This window comes from Ipomoea triloba, chromosome 14, assembly GCF_003576645.1.
Source record: "Ipomoea triloba cultivar NCNSP0323 chromosome 14, ASM357664v1".
NCBI classification, from domain to species: Eukaryota; Viridiplantae; Streptophyta; class Magnoliopsida; order Solanales; family Convolvulaceae; genus Ipomoea; species Ipomoea triloba.
This window is the reverse complement of record NC_044929.1, coordinates 19,765,702-19,780,612: the sequence shown is the minus strand read 5'-3', so window position 1 is coordinate 19,780,612 and position 14,911 is coordinate 19,765,702. Positions and strand designations below refer to the sequence as shown.

The 14,911-nt window shown below is 41.2% G+C and overlaps 1 protein-coding gene across 1 annotated transcript; it reads left to right on the top strand.

Moving 5' to 3' along the window:
- The first annotated feature begins 8,709 nt into the window (after positions 1–8,709).
- Positions 8,710–13,928, top strand: LOC116005220 (putative respiratory burst oxidase homolog protein H). The gene is made up of 14 exons (XM_031245481.1): positions 8,710–9,199; positions 9,309–9,471; positions 9,700–9,748; positions 9,823–9,936; positions 10,477–11,283; positions 11,365–11,457; positions 11,539–11,654; positions 11,730–11,832; positions 11,923–12,014; positions 12,091–12,238; positions 12,312–12,461; positions 13,157–13,285; positions 13,358–13,436; positions 13,541–13,928. Exons 1-14 carry the CDS (start codon positions 8,857–8,859, stop codon positions 13,648–13,650), a joined length of 2,496 nt encoding a protein of 831 aa, XP_031101341.1. The 5' UTR covers positions 8,710–8,856; the 3' UTR covers positions 13,651–13,928.
- Positions 13,929–14,911: the final 983 nt, after the last annotated feature.

Below are 14,911 nucleotides of genomic sequence, written 5' to 3'. Positions count from 1 at the left end.
CTAAAACCGCTCTGTTAAATTACCAAAAATACCCTTATTTTTCATATACACTGACCGTTACTAGGGGTATTTCTGACCTTTTACTTCTTTAAAGAAAACCGGTATCCTTCCTTGGGTCAAGCTCTCAACCCTACCCATATATCCAACCCGAATCCACACGATATAAAAGCCAAATCCTTCTTCTTTACCCGGATTCAAGCTAAAACCGTTTACCCAAAATCCCCAAATCCTAAACGCAGTACACATTCCCTCCAAAACATCTAACCTTCATCAATGGCGTCCGAATCCTCTACATCAACCTCATCTTCCGACGCATATCAGAGGGAGTTGCTACACATTCGCTCTCAGATCAAACAAGTCAAGGCGGGGAGTATCCTTGACAGAAATGGCTTCATCACCAACTCCCCTAATCCAAAAATGGCGGAAAAAGTCCTGAAGAAGTTTGAGAAAGCAGGACTGATGAAATACATGACGCACGACTACGGAACCATTCACCCCCTCGACTTCACAGAATGGTTCGCAAATGCCAAGGTCACGAAGGGTAAAATCGAAAGCCGCTTTAATGATTTTCCCATCACAACATCTGTAGGTGACCTCAGAGCGGCATTTGATTTCGCGTCATCGGAGGAAGCAGTCAAGCATCTATCGGATTACGACTTGGACAAGCAAGCCTTCTGGGAGAAAATCCGACTAGCGACTGCACCACCCAGAGCATCCTCTGCCCTCCGCAAGTACCACCTAAAGGAGAGGTTTGCTCTCGCTGCCGACCTAATCATGAAGTTTGTGCTCGGCAAGGTGTCCGGAACTGACGAGGTTAGTCTAGACCTCCTCAAAATCCTCCATGCCATTTGGAACAACAACAAGCTGGACTGGGCACATATTATCTTCAACTTCCTCCAACAGCAAGTGATGCGCTCAGTCTCCAACGCCAACCTGTCGATCAGTAAAAAGGTTGGTTTCGGCTTTGTTGTGCAATTTCTCCTAAGCCTGAAGGGCTTCGAACTGAGGGAGGGAAAAGAGATTCATCGAAATACCTATATGGGTAGGACGAAATCTCTAGTCCCCAAAACTAAAGGTGTTAAAGCTGCACCTTCTCCCTCACAGCCAAAAGGAAGGGGCAAAAGGAAAGCCCAAACCGAGGAAAAGAATTCTGATGATGAACCTCTCGATGTACTGATACAAAGGGTTCATCTGCCAAAGAGGGCTAGGAAAGCCAAAACTGTTGCTGTCACCCGGGTTCAAGAGGTGGAACCGTCAGTTATACAAGTACCCTTCGAGGACAGGGCACAAGCCCAGGGGGAACCTCAGGCTACACTGGCCACTGAGGTTGAGAGAGTGCCCCCTACCAGGTCCCTGTCAAGAGATTTGTGTGTTAATGATGATATTACTGCTGAGGGTACTGGTGACTCTGTTGGTTTATCTCGAGAGATGGCTCGAGAGGTTGAAGGTACTGGGATCAGTGATCCAGTACAAGGAGATGCAGAAGAACCATGTGAGATGGTTCGAGAGACAGACTACACAGTCAGGGTGGGAGATGATCTCTTGGAGCATAGTCGAGAGATCACAGCTCAGATAGACGAAGCAATTTCTGCCACTGAAATCATCTCTGATGGGCGGGATGACTTATATGAAGAAGTTTCCACTCAGTTGGCAGTGGAAGCACCCACTCTTGATGACTTCTCCAGGGTGATCAGGTGGATCAACTGGAGAACCAGTTCTTTCACTCAATTGATGAGTCAAGCAGCTGAAATGGAGGCAGAAGAGCAGTTTGCACTCCAGTGGTTGGGCATCTCCGAGATCCCAGCTCAACAACTGATGGATCTTGCCCACGAAACACGAGTAATGAAGCTGAACAGTGAAAGAACTGATAAAGGGAAGAGCATAGCAGTTGAAGCACCAGAAGTTGAAGCTGAGCCTGAAGAAGATCCTGAAACAGAAGCACGATTTCGAGAAGATATCAGGCTCGCCACTGCCATCTCCTTGGGACAGAACGTTGAGTTCACGAGAGGGCCAGGAGAGACCTCTGGGGTTGCTCACGATGATATTGCAACAGCCGCAATCCCACTGTCCCAAGTCAGCAACTCTGCTCTGGACGAACAGGTAGAAGCTTCGAGAGGTGAATCCGAGACCTCTGAAGCACTTCAAGTGGCACCTAACACCGTTCTACTTTTGCCACCACCTGAGTCCACACCCTCGACCACTATTGATGAAGCACAGACAATTCGAGAGGGTGAAGTTCCGTTGCTCACACTGCCGGGTTTTCCTACTGCTCCTGAAATAATTATCATTCCAGACTCATCGGAGCAGACTGAAATGCAGTCAAATGAGCAACATGAGCAGAATGCCCCAAGTCCTGCTGGTTCGAGGAGTACTGATGATACCATCGAAGGTGGAAACCCGGAAGCACCTGTCGACACTACGTCTCCAACCTCACCAGCAGATGACAAAGTTCCCAGCACTGGTTCGAGAGGTGATGCTGAGGGGGAACCTCTATTGGATGAAAACAGGGAAGCGTCCAATACCGAAGAACACTCTCTGGCTGACCCTATCTCCACAGTTGCTGAAGCTGAGGCTCCAGGTTCGAGAGGTGAGGAGCAAGAAGTGATCCATCCCTCAGGTGGAAATCGGGAAGCACCTGACATGGAGCTACCTTCGAGCTCTGAACCTTGTGTCCCTGTGGATCCTCAGACGTTAAATCGAGAGGTGGACTCGCAATTGCAAGTCATGGGTGGAAATCTGGAAGCACCCAAGTCCCCTCCGACGAAAGGTACATCTCGATCCTCATCTCCTACTTCTGACTATGATCAACAGGCCGAAGAAGTCTTCATTGGCGAAGTGCGTCAATTCATGGCTGATCAATCTCAGAAGATGGCTCAGCTCGAAAGAATACTCGCTGTGGTCCGCAATGCTGCAATGCCTGCTGATGGCACAAGTGAATCCCAAGGCCGTCATGCCGAACTTCTCGAACAGGCGATATGGGCTGAGGATGCAGCACGGAAAGCCACTGATGAAGCCGCTGTAGCTCGAGCAGAGGCTGCAAGTGCGAGGGCTGAATTAGCCGAGATGCGAGCAGAGCTGCGAGCCTTCCAATATTCCAGTGAACTTCGACAGGATGTGATGAAGGCCATACTCGATGACCTGTCGAACCAAGTGCCTGCCCAACTTCAAGCAATCTTCGAAGGTATGTCCACCCTCCTCTCCCGTGCTGATGATGCCAACAAGGGGGAAAATAAAGGGAAAAAGAAGGGGGATACAACGGGCAAGAAAAGGGCAGCAAGTGAACCAGCTGGACCACCTCCAAAAATACCAAGAATAATGAGTAAAGCAATGGAGGATGCTAAAAAGGCAGAAAACCTAAGGGTCCAGCGTACACTGGAAATGGAGAGAAGGAGAGAAGAGGACAGAGAAAGAAGAAGAAAAAGACAAGAACGACAGTCAGAAGAAGAAAGGAAGATAGATCTTCTCATGACAAACTTTAAGTTTGGGAACAGAGAAGACACTGAACAAATTCTGACTCTGGAGATATTCAAGCTTCTGAAAATCACTGGGATATCTACACACAGCAATATGTCTCCAGAAGAATGCATTGCCTGGTGGAAAGATGGAGTAATTGATGGTGAGTTCGTGGGGGAAGCCTACAGGAACTACAGGCATCTAGATGTCACAGATGAATACTTAAGCCTGGTAAATCCGAAAGACCCCATCAAGACACGAGAAGCCATTAACAAGAAAAGGAAAGCCAACAAGAAGTAAGCTCTCATGGTCCAAACTCCATCTCATTTCAATGTATTGATATCTATGTTGTTCTTGGTCTTATTTCTTTCAATCCTGTCTACTAAACTCTACTTTGTAAACATTCCCTTCTTATAATCATATATATCTTTTGCTGGGGGTGTTGCGTGAGTTATATTATTCATAGTTTAGTAGAGTTTTTTGTCAAACTTACCATATGCGCTGAAAAATAAAATCCTTGTTAATTCTTTCTATCAAATCAGCCATATAGAGTAAGTATAAGTATTGGCATCATCAAAAAGGGGGAAATTGTTAGGAACATCATGTAATAGGTTTTGATGATACCAACTGTTAAGTAGAAATTCCCAAGTCTCGACACATAGGCAAAACGCTGTAAGTTCGACAAGTAAACCAAGAGCGAAAATACAACCGGGTAACTTTGAGCTCAACTCGGAAAATATTTAAGCTTGAGGTAAATTTGTTTGAACATCTTAGAAGTCTCGTGTGTTGTAATCATATAGACAGATCAGAAGAAAGCATGGGACAACACTGGAGGAATAAGGGTCTGCGAGACATCAACTAAGTCTCGAGACATAAGCAGAGTTCGAGAGGTAGGACCTCTCGATACAGTTATCCAGTTCGAGACATAAACAGAGTTCGAGAGATAGACCTCTCGATATTTGAGTTCGAGACATCAAGCAATCAAGATATCAACCTTGGTCTCGATACACTAACAATTCTCCAACAAAGCTGAATGACGGTCATACTTAAAGTTTGGAGAAGAAGAATATCATGGAGATGGAATAATGAAGAGGTGCCGAACGTGAAGATTTCAAAATGGGCGGAAATGGATGACACGTCAGATTTCCACCACAAACGGTCAAAAGGTGCACCAATGCTGAAGTGGTCTGATTCCCTACAAACAAGGAATAATGGGAATATAAAAAGAGTAACTTTTACCAAAAGACGAAAGTGGAGCATGGACTCAAGAAAGTGAACTATGGAATATTCACTACAAGACAAAGAGGTTCAAGTTACAAGATCACCACTCCATGAAATATGCTGAAAATATGCAAGACCCATGATCAGCATGGGAGACAAATTTCAAACGGAATAATTTTCCCTCCAACGGAATTATTCCTCTACTCTCATATATAAGGACGTAAAGACACAGAAGAAAAAAGGGGAAAAGAGAGAAAAAGGAGTTAAAAAGAAAAGAGGTTCGAAATTCTTAAGAAGTGTCTGTCTAAAACGTTCAAGTGCAAGTGCTTAACTTGGAATATCATCCTGATATTCAAAATAGCGAGAAAACACATCTTAGTGTTTCAAGAGAGTTACAAAGCTTAAACTGTTATACATCCAGAAGGTGACCAAAGCTGCTCTACATCGAAGTTGATTCAACGATAGCTTGTGGTCAGATTGGAGTCTGTTACATTCAACTGTGACAACCAAAAACACCTTGCTTTGGATTAAGCAAGAGAGGTGGAGTAACCTGGCAGCTGTCCGAGTGAAAGAAACCTGAGGCTTGACGCGGGCTTGGTGATCAAAGGTCAAGTGTTCGAGAGGTGGAGTAGCTGGAAGCGGGGAGAAAGACCTTGGAGAGGCGGAGTAACCTGGGAGCTGTCTTGTGAAGATCCTGAGGCTTGACGCGGGCTTGGTGATCAAAGGTCAAGTGCTCGAGAGGTGGAGTAACAAGAAGCGGGGCGAAAAACCTGAGGCTTGAGGCGGGCTTCGTGATCAAAGCTCAAGCGCTCGATATTGTACTAAAAAGGGAAGTTTTTAGTGCAATCCTTCCAGGGAGTTTCTGGAAGAAGAGTGGACGTAGGCGGGTTGGCCGAACCACTTAAAAATCTCTCTTGCATTTACTTACTGTTTTTATCTCTCGCTAACCTCTCGATTGCACTGCATATAAACGCACTTCTCGAACTAACTTAAACTCGTGCTAACTAAAAGGGGATAACATTTCCGCTGCGCATAAAACTTTGTCTTCACCTCGTGAGGTATCGAACCTAAACATCCTAAGTTCAATACACACGAGAGGTTGAAAAGATTTGCAAAATCTTATACAAGTCTATTCACCCCCCCCCCCTCTAGACTTGTACCCCATCCCCTTGGGACCAACACCAAATCATTTAGTAATTACAAAACACATTACTCTTTTACTTTTCTACTTTTGAACAATAGACTAAAAAAGTATTCTCTTATTTTTTCTACGAATCTCAAAATTGTTCATACGAGACCCAAGTTCCCAACACTTTGCTTGATTTAATTTGATGTTTGAATCAATGTCTATTTTCTTACAAGTTACATCTGTTAGTCTAAAATTTGATCATTTCTCACTTTGACTAAGATAAGAAGAGATACAAATGCCTATGATACTAAAAATAAATTTAAGAAAGAACAATTTTGTGATTCAGACACATTTTTAATTACATATGAAAGCATTTACTTTCTTGAGCATTTTAAGGATTTAATTGAAAAATTTGTGGGCCAAAAGAAATATTAACTTTTTTTTTTTTATATATATTTAATCAGAATGGGAAGGGATACTCTGGGGAGGACTAAACTAACTAGTTTCCCTCACTCTACGAGCACACGTGATATGCACCTAATCATGTACATGTTATATTAACTTTTATCCCTTGTTTCGACTATTATGTACATGTTTATAGCATACATACACTTTCAGACAATTAATATTTATAAGTATTTAAGAAAAAATATTTATAAATATACCTTTTATATTATATTTATACATTTGGAATGATAACAGAGGTGTCATCACACTACATAATAGCTTATAGAAATAAGGAAAAAGGGTCAAATAAGCCCTCGAACTATAGCTCATTGTGCAATTAGACCCTCAAACTTTAAAAAAGTTCAATTAAGCCCTCAAACTTGTTATTTTGGAGCAAATAGACCCTTGAACTTATTTATGACCTGTAATAGCAGGTCATAAACATTTCCGGCGAACTCCGGCAAAGTTCTAGAGAAATTCCGGCCAAAAAACAAAACCAACAACCGCCGGCGACTGTGAACCGTTTCACGGTCGCCGGCGGCGTGGCCGGTCGGGATGGCGACCAAACTTTGGAGACGGCGACCAGCTTGGTCGCCGTATCCAACTCTGGATGGCGATCAGTTTGGTCGCCATCCAGAGTTGGAGACGGCGACCAAGCTGGTTGCCGTCTCCACGGGATGGCGACCAGTTTGGTCGCCATCCCGACCGGCCACGCCGCCGGCGACCGTGAAACGGTTCACGGTCGCAACGGTTGTTGGTTTTGTTTTTTGGCCGGAATTTCTCTGGAACTTTGCCGGAGTTCGCCGGAAATGTTTATGACCTGCTATTACAGGTCATAAATAAGTTCAAGGGTCTATTTGCTCCAAAATAACAAGTTTGAGGGCTTAATTGAACTTTTTTAAAGTTTGAGGGTCTAATTGCACAATGAGCTATAGTTCGAGGGCCTATTTGACCCTTTTCCTTAGAAATAATACTTGAAAGAAATCAATGGGTTGGCCCAATAAGCCCTAAAAATTATAGGGTTAAAACCTAAAAATATCAGCCCAATAAAAAAGCAAGATAATTGGGCTGGCCCTATAGGGTTATTGAGTTGAGTTGGCCTAACCCACCGGATTGTTGGGCCAGACCATTTAATATCAAAATTTTAATTTTAATGGGTCCAAAGTAAAATATTAACAATTTTTCAAAGTCCAAAATCCTCAGTTTCAAATCTCTAATTTCCAGAATTTCAATTTAATTTCAAATCTCTAGTCTCTCGAATTTCAATTTGGAATCCACAGTGTATGTATGTATGTATGTATGTATATATATATGTATATATATATATATATAAGTTAGTTATTGTATGTATATATATAAGTTAATGTATGTATATATATAAGTTAGTTACTCCATATATATAAGTTTATTTCAGTAATATTTAAATACACTATTTAAAATATATTTACGACATTGAAAACTTTAAATATATATATAATATTACTTGTGGATGCTAGGTTATTCGGTTAATAAATGACCAATAACCGAATAATCAATGACATTTTTTAAATCTCCATAACCGATCGAAATCGACTGAACATAAACTTCTAACCGACCGAAACCGATTATGTCGATTTCGGTTGGTTATTTCAGTAACCGAATAACCGAGCATCCACAAGTAATATTATATATATATATATCCTCAATCCCATGAGAACAAGGCTTTAGGTGAGGACGTAAGGTATAATTAGTTATTGAAGATAATGATTTGAATTGGAATTAGTTAGTTATTTTAGATGAAATACCACTTATTCTTTTAAATTTTAGTTCATTGATTTAGCTCACTGGATAAGCTCAATAGTGTATAGTTTAGGGTTAGGGCCAACCCAACTCAAAAATAAAACAAAACAAAACCATTTAGCCCAAACCAATAAGTCCAGCAATCCTGTAGGGCTAGCCCTAAACCTAGTGGCTGGCCTATTTGACATCCCTTGCTTATGTTGCATTAAACATCAAACGAGAAGCAAGTGAGAAATTACAATAGAGAAAGCCCTATTCTAAAGGAAAGTAATAACAAGAAGAATAAACACAAAGACTAATTATTTATCTTTAACACTACATGCAGTGCATGTGCTTGCTGGGTGCGCAAGTTAGAAACCTACAATTGTCTCTTATTTTTTGGCTAATGTGTTTTATTTATTATTATTTTTTTCATTTTGTTTCTTGTTTTGTTGATGATGTGGTTCAAATTTCAACTTCTTTTAAATAATCTTAATGTTCCTAAGTTTTGCATGATTAAAATTAATGAACCAAATTGAAGATGAGCTTGAGGTTGAACGAGTTTAACAAACTGATACACACAATATTTGACTGGAGAAGAAAAACCAAGACAAAGGTGACCTGTCACAACCATACTTTATGTTGAGATTCCATCCATGGCAGATGAAAATTAAAGGAACCCTTAATTCTCCATGACAAAACACATTAACAAACCTTTTCCTCTCCCTCCTGAGCTTTCCCTCCTTCCTCCATTCTTCTATATCATCTCCTAATCCACCCTGCAATAATTACTGCAATCTTTTTTGTGTCAACAATTCACAACAAGGAGCTAGGGGAAGAGGGAAGCCATGGGATCCTATGATGATAATGCACAATTAAGGAGAGGGAAATCAATGGTAAACGTCGAGGCTGAGAGTTTGTCCGACGTCCTGCTCGATAATGGCGAGGCAGGGGCTAGAACAGAATCATCTTTGAGGATGACTGCTGCAGGGATGATGAAGAGGAGGACTAGCTCGGAGCCGAAACTGGGGAGGCTCAACTCTGGGATAGCCAGAGGGTTCAAGGGCATAAGGTTTCTTGAACGGTCTGCCACGGGGAAGGAGTTGGACGCCTGGAGAAGTATGGAGAGACGTTTCGACGAAAATGCAGAAGGTGGGAGGCTCTGCAGAGACAAATTTGGGGCCTGCATTGGTATGTTGTTTCTTGAATTCTTGTTGTCATCAGCTTTGCATGGTTATTTTGTGTTTAATTTGTTGAGAAGAGAGCTAAGGTTTCTATGTGGTTTTGAATTGCCTGGAAGGAATGGGAGATAGCAAGGAATTTGCAGCTGAATTGTTTGATGCCTTGGCAAGGCGCAGGAAGATTGAAGCACAAAATGGGATAACTATAGATGAAATGAGGAAATTTTGGGAAGACATGACAAACCAAGATCTTGATACACGCCTCCATATTTTCTTTGACATGTAAGGAAACCAAAATGGCAAATACTTTAGTCTATTGACCTTGGTTTGAGCCAATTAGAGCCGGTCAGCAATACACAATCTAGGCTTGTTTACCTCCTTCTAGTCCTTTGCCAGCTAGAATTATAAGGCGGTTTACCCAGCGCACACCATCTGATAGTGATTGCGGGTTTCTCTTGTCAGACACACTACTGACCGATTTAGAGGACTAAATTCAGTAAATGTGTGCAGGTGTGACAAGAATGGTGATGGAAAGCTATCAGAAGATGAGGTTACAGAGGTGAGAAAAGTTTGTTTGTGAATTCTATTCCCCTCCCTGGTTTTCTTTTCTGAAACCTATTATTGTGGAAAAAGGTCCTTGTGATGAGTGCCTCAGCCAACAAACTGTCAAACTTCAAGGAAAATGCGAGGACTTATGCTGCTTTAATCATGGAAGAGCTTGATCCTGATCACAAAGGATACATAGAGGTGAGTTTCCACTTCCCAAATAATGATTCTAATAGCCGGCACGAGCAACTCAACTGGTTCTTATTGGTGTAGTAAATTGTTAAGGACACATAATTCACCTTGGTAGCCGTAGCGTGAGAGTTACAACTAATATGGTGGGCTCATTGTGGACACCAGACACTAATCCTCTCACCCAATGGGCCGTTGAATCTTCCACTATTCTGTTGGGTTAGAATGTGGGCCCCGAGGCGAGGGAATTCTGCCTTTTGTGGGCAAGACAATGATTCTAATAGCATGCAAGAACAACTCAGCTGGTTCTTACTGGTGTAGTAGATTGTGTGCAAGGACACGTGATTGATCCTGGTAGTCATAGTTACAACTAATATGGTAGACTCATTGTGGACACCAACACTAATCCTCTCACCTAATGGGCCGTTGAATCTTCCTCTATTCTGTCGAGTCAGAATGTGGGCCCGGGGCGAAGAAATTCTGCCTTTTGTGGGCAAGATAACGGTTCTAATACTGCAACTCAGCTTTCTTCATTTTCTTAAAATGAAACAGATGTGGCAACTAGAAACTCTGCTAAAAGGAGTGGAGGGAAAAGGAGAGGGGAAACAGAGTTTCAAGAGAACATTCTCACTGACCAGAACCATGGTCCCAAAACAATACAGAAACCCAGTGAACAAATTCATGTCCCTGGCAAGGGAGAAAATCCTGGAAAACTGGAAAAGAATATGGGTCCTCACACTCTGGCTGTGCATCAACCTCTCACTCTTCACCTGGAAATTCCACCATTTCAAGAACCACCCAGCCTTCCAAATCATGGGCAACTGTCTCCCATCAGCCAAAGGCGCCGCGGAGACCCTGAAATTCAACATGGCTCTCATCCTCCTCCCAGTCTGCAGAAGAACTCTCACCACCCTCAGGGAATCATTCCTGGGAGCCATAATCCCCTTTGATGATAACATCTCCTTCCACAAGATCATCTCCCTGGGAATCGTAATCGCAGCCTTTGTTCATGCATCAATGCACACAGGCTGCAATTTTGTCAGAGTCGTCTCGAGCCCACAGGATAAATTCAGGGAAATTCTTGGCCATTCTTTTGGCTATCAAAAGCCTAGTTACTATGACCTGATGGAATCATTCCCCAGCATAACAGGCATTGTGATCGCGGTCCTAATGGCGTTTATCTTCACCTTGGCAACGCATTCTTTCCGAAAGAATGTCATCAAACTCCCACCACCCCTCCACCATTTAGCGGGGTTTAACGCGTTCTGGTATGCACACCATCTGCTCGTACTAGTCTACATCGTCCTCGTCTTCCATAGCTACTTCATTTTCCTCACAGAAGAATGGTACAAGAAGACGGTACGTGCAAATTCCTCATTTCTCCGATGATCATAAAAATTTCGTGTCAAATCAGTCTAACATATTAACAATTCTCTGCAGACATGGATGTACCTTATGCTGCCAGTGCTAGCATATGCCAGTGAAAGGGTTTTCCTTTCCTATGAAAACAAACATCATGTGAATGTCATAAAGGTTGAAACATTTTTCTTAGTTTATCAGAGAAAATTAAAAACACCATATTTAATCTATCTGAGGTGTTTGTTTCTTTTACAGGCAGTTATATATACAGGAAATGTGTTAGCACTATACATGAGTAAACCTCCAACATTCAAGTATAAGAGTGGGATGTACCTCTTTGTTAAATGCCGGGATATATCCAGCTTCGAATGGTAAGAATTTTAGCTAACCCGAACTGCAATTCTTTGCCTCTATGCTAAAATTAAGCATCCCCGGGGCTCTTCCAGGCACCCGTTCTCGATTACTTCTGCACCAGATGACGACTACTTAAGTGTCCATATTCGCACCCTTGGAGACTGGACTACAGAGCTGAAAACCAGATTTTCAAAGGTGATCTGATATAAATATGGCAATCAAATAAATTTGGGGATTTTTTGTTCTTCTTGGCTTTGATCTGAGTCTTAAAGCTGGGAAATGCAGGCATGTGAACCACAGTTTGCAAAGCCAAGAAAGGGGAATCTTGTGAGAATGGAAACGATGTCATATTCGGATGCTGGGAAATCACATACAGTGTAAGAAATCGAGTAGTGATATGTTCACACCTTCTTTTAAGTTTCAGCAACACAATTAACAGAAAACCTTTGACAGATTCCCAGAGATTATAATAAAAGGGCCCTTTGGTGCACCAGCTCAGGACTACAAGAACTATGATATTCTTTTGCTGATTGGCTTAGGGATTGGAGCAACACCATTCATCAGCATTATAAAAGATATATTAAACAATGAATCTGTTGATGTAAGTGTGAAAAGTAGCATTTAGGTCATCAGATCAAGGAAGTGTACAATTAAACATAATCAAACTATTGCAGGGGCAGCAAAATGGGGAGTCCAGGCCGGAGGACACACTGCTTGACAGGACATATCCTCACAGGGCTTATTTCTACTGGGTGACAAGGGAACAAGGGTCATTTGAATGGTTCAAAGGTGTCATGGATGACATAGCTGAGCATGACCAAAATGTAAGTTTTAGTTCCATGGCATTCTCAGTTTCAATATGCTTTGAGTGAGGACTGAGGAGGAAACCCACAACCATTATTCGAATGTGTGCACTACCTAAACCCCGCGTTAGGACCCTAGCCAACCGGTAAAGGACCACGAAGAAGTAAACAAGCTTAGATAGCCCATAGCTGCCTACTCGAAAGTGTGCACTGAGTAAACCCCTGCCTTGTGACCCTAACCAGCTAGACACAAAGAAGTAAACCAACCTAGGTTGCTCATAGCCGCCTACCCGAAGGTGTGCACCTGATAAACCCTACCTTGTAACCCTAGTTGGCTGGCAAAGGACCACAATGAGGTAAACCAACATAGATTGTCTATAACTAATAAGCTCTTACTCGAAGGTGCGCACTCGGCAAAGGATCGCAATAAGGTAAACCAGTTAAGGTTGTCAATCTAGCTCATATTTGAAAATGTGCATTGGGTAGATTCCCATGTTGTGAGTTGTGACCTTAGCCGGCCGGCGAAAGACCACAAGGAGATAAAACCAACCTATAACTGACTGATTCAAATCAAGAAAGACAATAAGTCACTTGTATTGAAAATCGAATTTGTAACCTAGTAATTACCAAATCAAAAGTCTGACCAACTTAATTACCTAATGTTACCAAGTTTCAATATGCTTTATAAACTGAGATTGGATCTGTAAATTTGGCAGCACATTATAGAAATGCACAACTATTTAACTAGTATGTATAAAGAAGGAGATGCTCGTTCTGCACTCATTACAATGGTGCAGTCCCTACAACACGCAAAAACTGGACTTGATGTTGTATCAGAAAGCCGGGTAAGTACCTATATCCAACTCAAACCCACCTTTAATTAAGATTTGAACACACCATTATATTTCAACATACAGATAAGAACACACTTTGCTAGACCAAACTGGAAAAAGGTGTTCTCTCAAATGGCAGCTTCACATCCCAATTCTAGTATTGGTAAGCCTAATGGCACTAAAACATCCTATATATCCTCCACAGACAACTGGTTCTGGTTTTTGATATTATATATTGTCTAATTCATCATGGAATTGAAACTGCAGGTGTGTTCTATTGTGGGAGCCCTGCGCTTACAAGCCAACTACTGGGGTTGTGCCAACACTTCAGCTTAAATTCATCAACTCACTTTGATTTCCACAAGGAAAATTTCTAAGTTGAATTGGATGGATGGGTCACAAATGTAAACTATTTTTTGGGTCTTTTTCCTCTTTCTCAGCTGTAGGAATCAACTGTACTCTTCCTGACTCTCCTCTCAGTATTGACAGTCATGAACTGATACGTACTATCCCCAGTTCATCCATTTTGTACAGCTCCATCACTCACATTTTTATTTGTAATTACTAATTAGAACCATAACCGGTCAAGATTAGCGGGTAATAGGTAGAGAATTAAAATTCCAACTTTACATACTTATATTTGTCTATTTACAAATATTATATTTGCATGTTTTTCTTATCTTGTTTCTTTGTATTATAATTTTTGGATTCTTATTTCTGTATTAATTAATTAGCTAGGTAGAAGCTAGCAAAGGAATCCCTTTTCCTTTGAGTGACTATGAAAACCATATATAATCATTATTTGTAGGAGTGTATGATAAATCTTATTCCTGTGTAATATATAGTTCTCAAATCATACAAGAGAGGTAAACTCATTAGTAGCGGATAGACCCGGTTAGGGTTTTACCAAATGGTTTGTTCACATACTTCATAGTACCCACCACTACACCATTTTAATGCCTACATATATAGAAGAGTCTGAATTATATTGTCAAATAGGAGATACCATGGAATTGTCACTGTACTCAAATTTAATTTGGAGCCCACAATAGCTGCAGGATCCTCAGAGATATGGGTTGGTTGATTCCCACAAGGTAGACAAAGTGGGTGTAATATTTTTGATTGAGTTAAAAATTAATATTTATTAGTAAGTGATAACCTCCGAACTATTAGTAAATATAGTAATTATTTGAAACACTTTATAAGTGGATTGTTAATGTAATTAAAAATGTAAGTAGAGTCAAATAACACGGATAGACTCACTACAGATTGGTAATGTAACTAAAAAGTTAAATTCAATGTTAGGACTCTATATGCCATTATGTTTGATATAAAGGGTAATTGAGGTAATATATATTTAGGGTACATGTACATATAGATACATGCAATGTGCATGTGTCAGCATTATACATTATTAATTTACTATATATGTATGCATATATGTTCAACATTGAATAATTTTTGCTATCGATCATCACATCAATAGCTAACATTTTCTTCTCATAACATTCCTACCTCCACAACACCCTGAAAAACTACTCATTTGTACAGTTTGATCTTTACTTAAGTGGAGCAAATGACATACAATGATACAAGAATCAATACTTTGGTCTTATAATAACATTAAGGCCTTCCCAT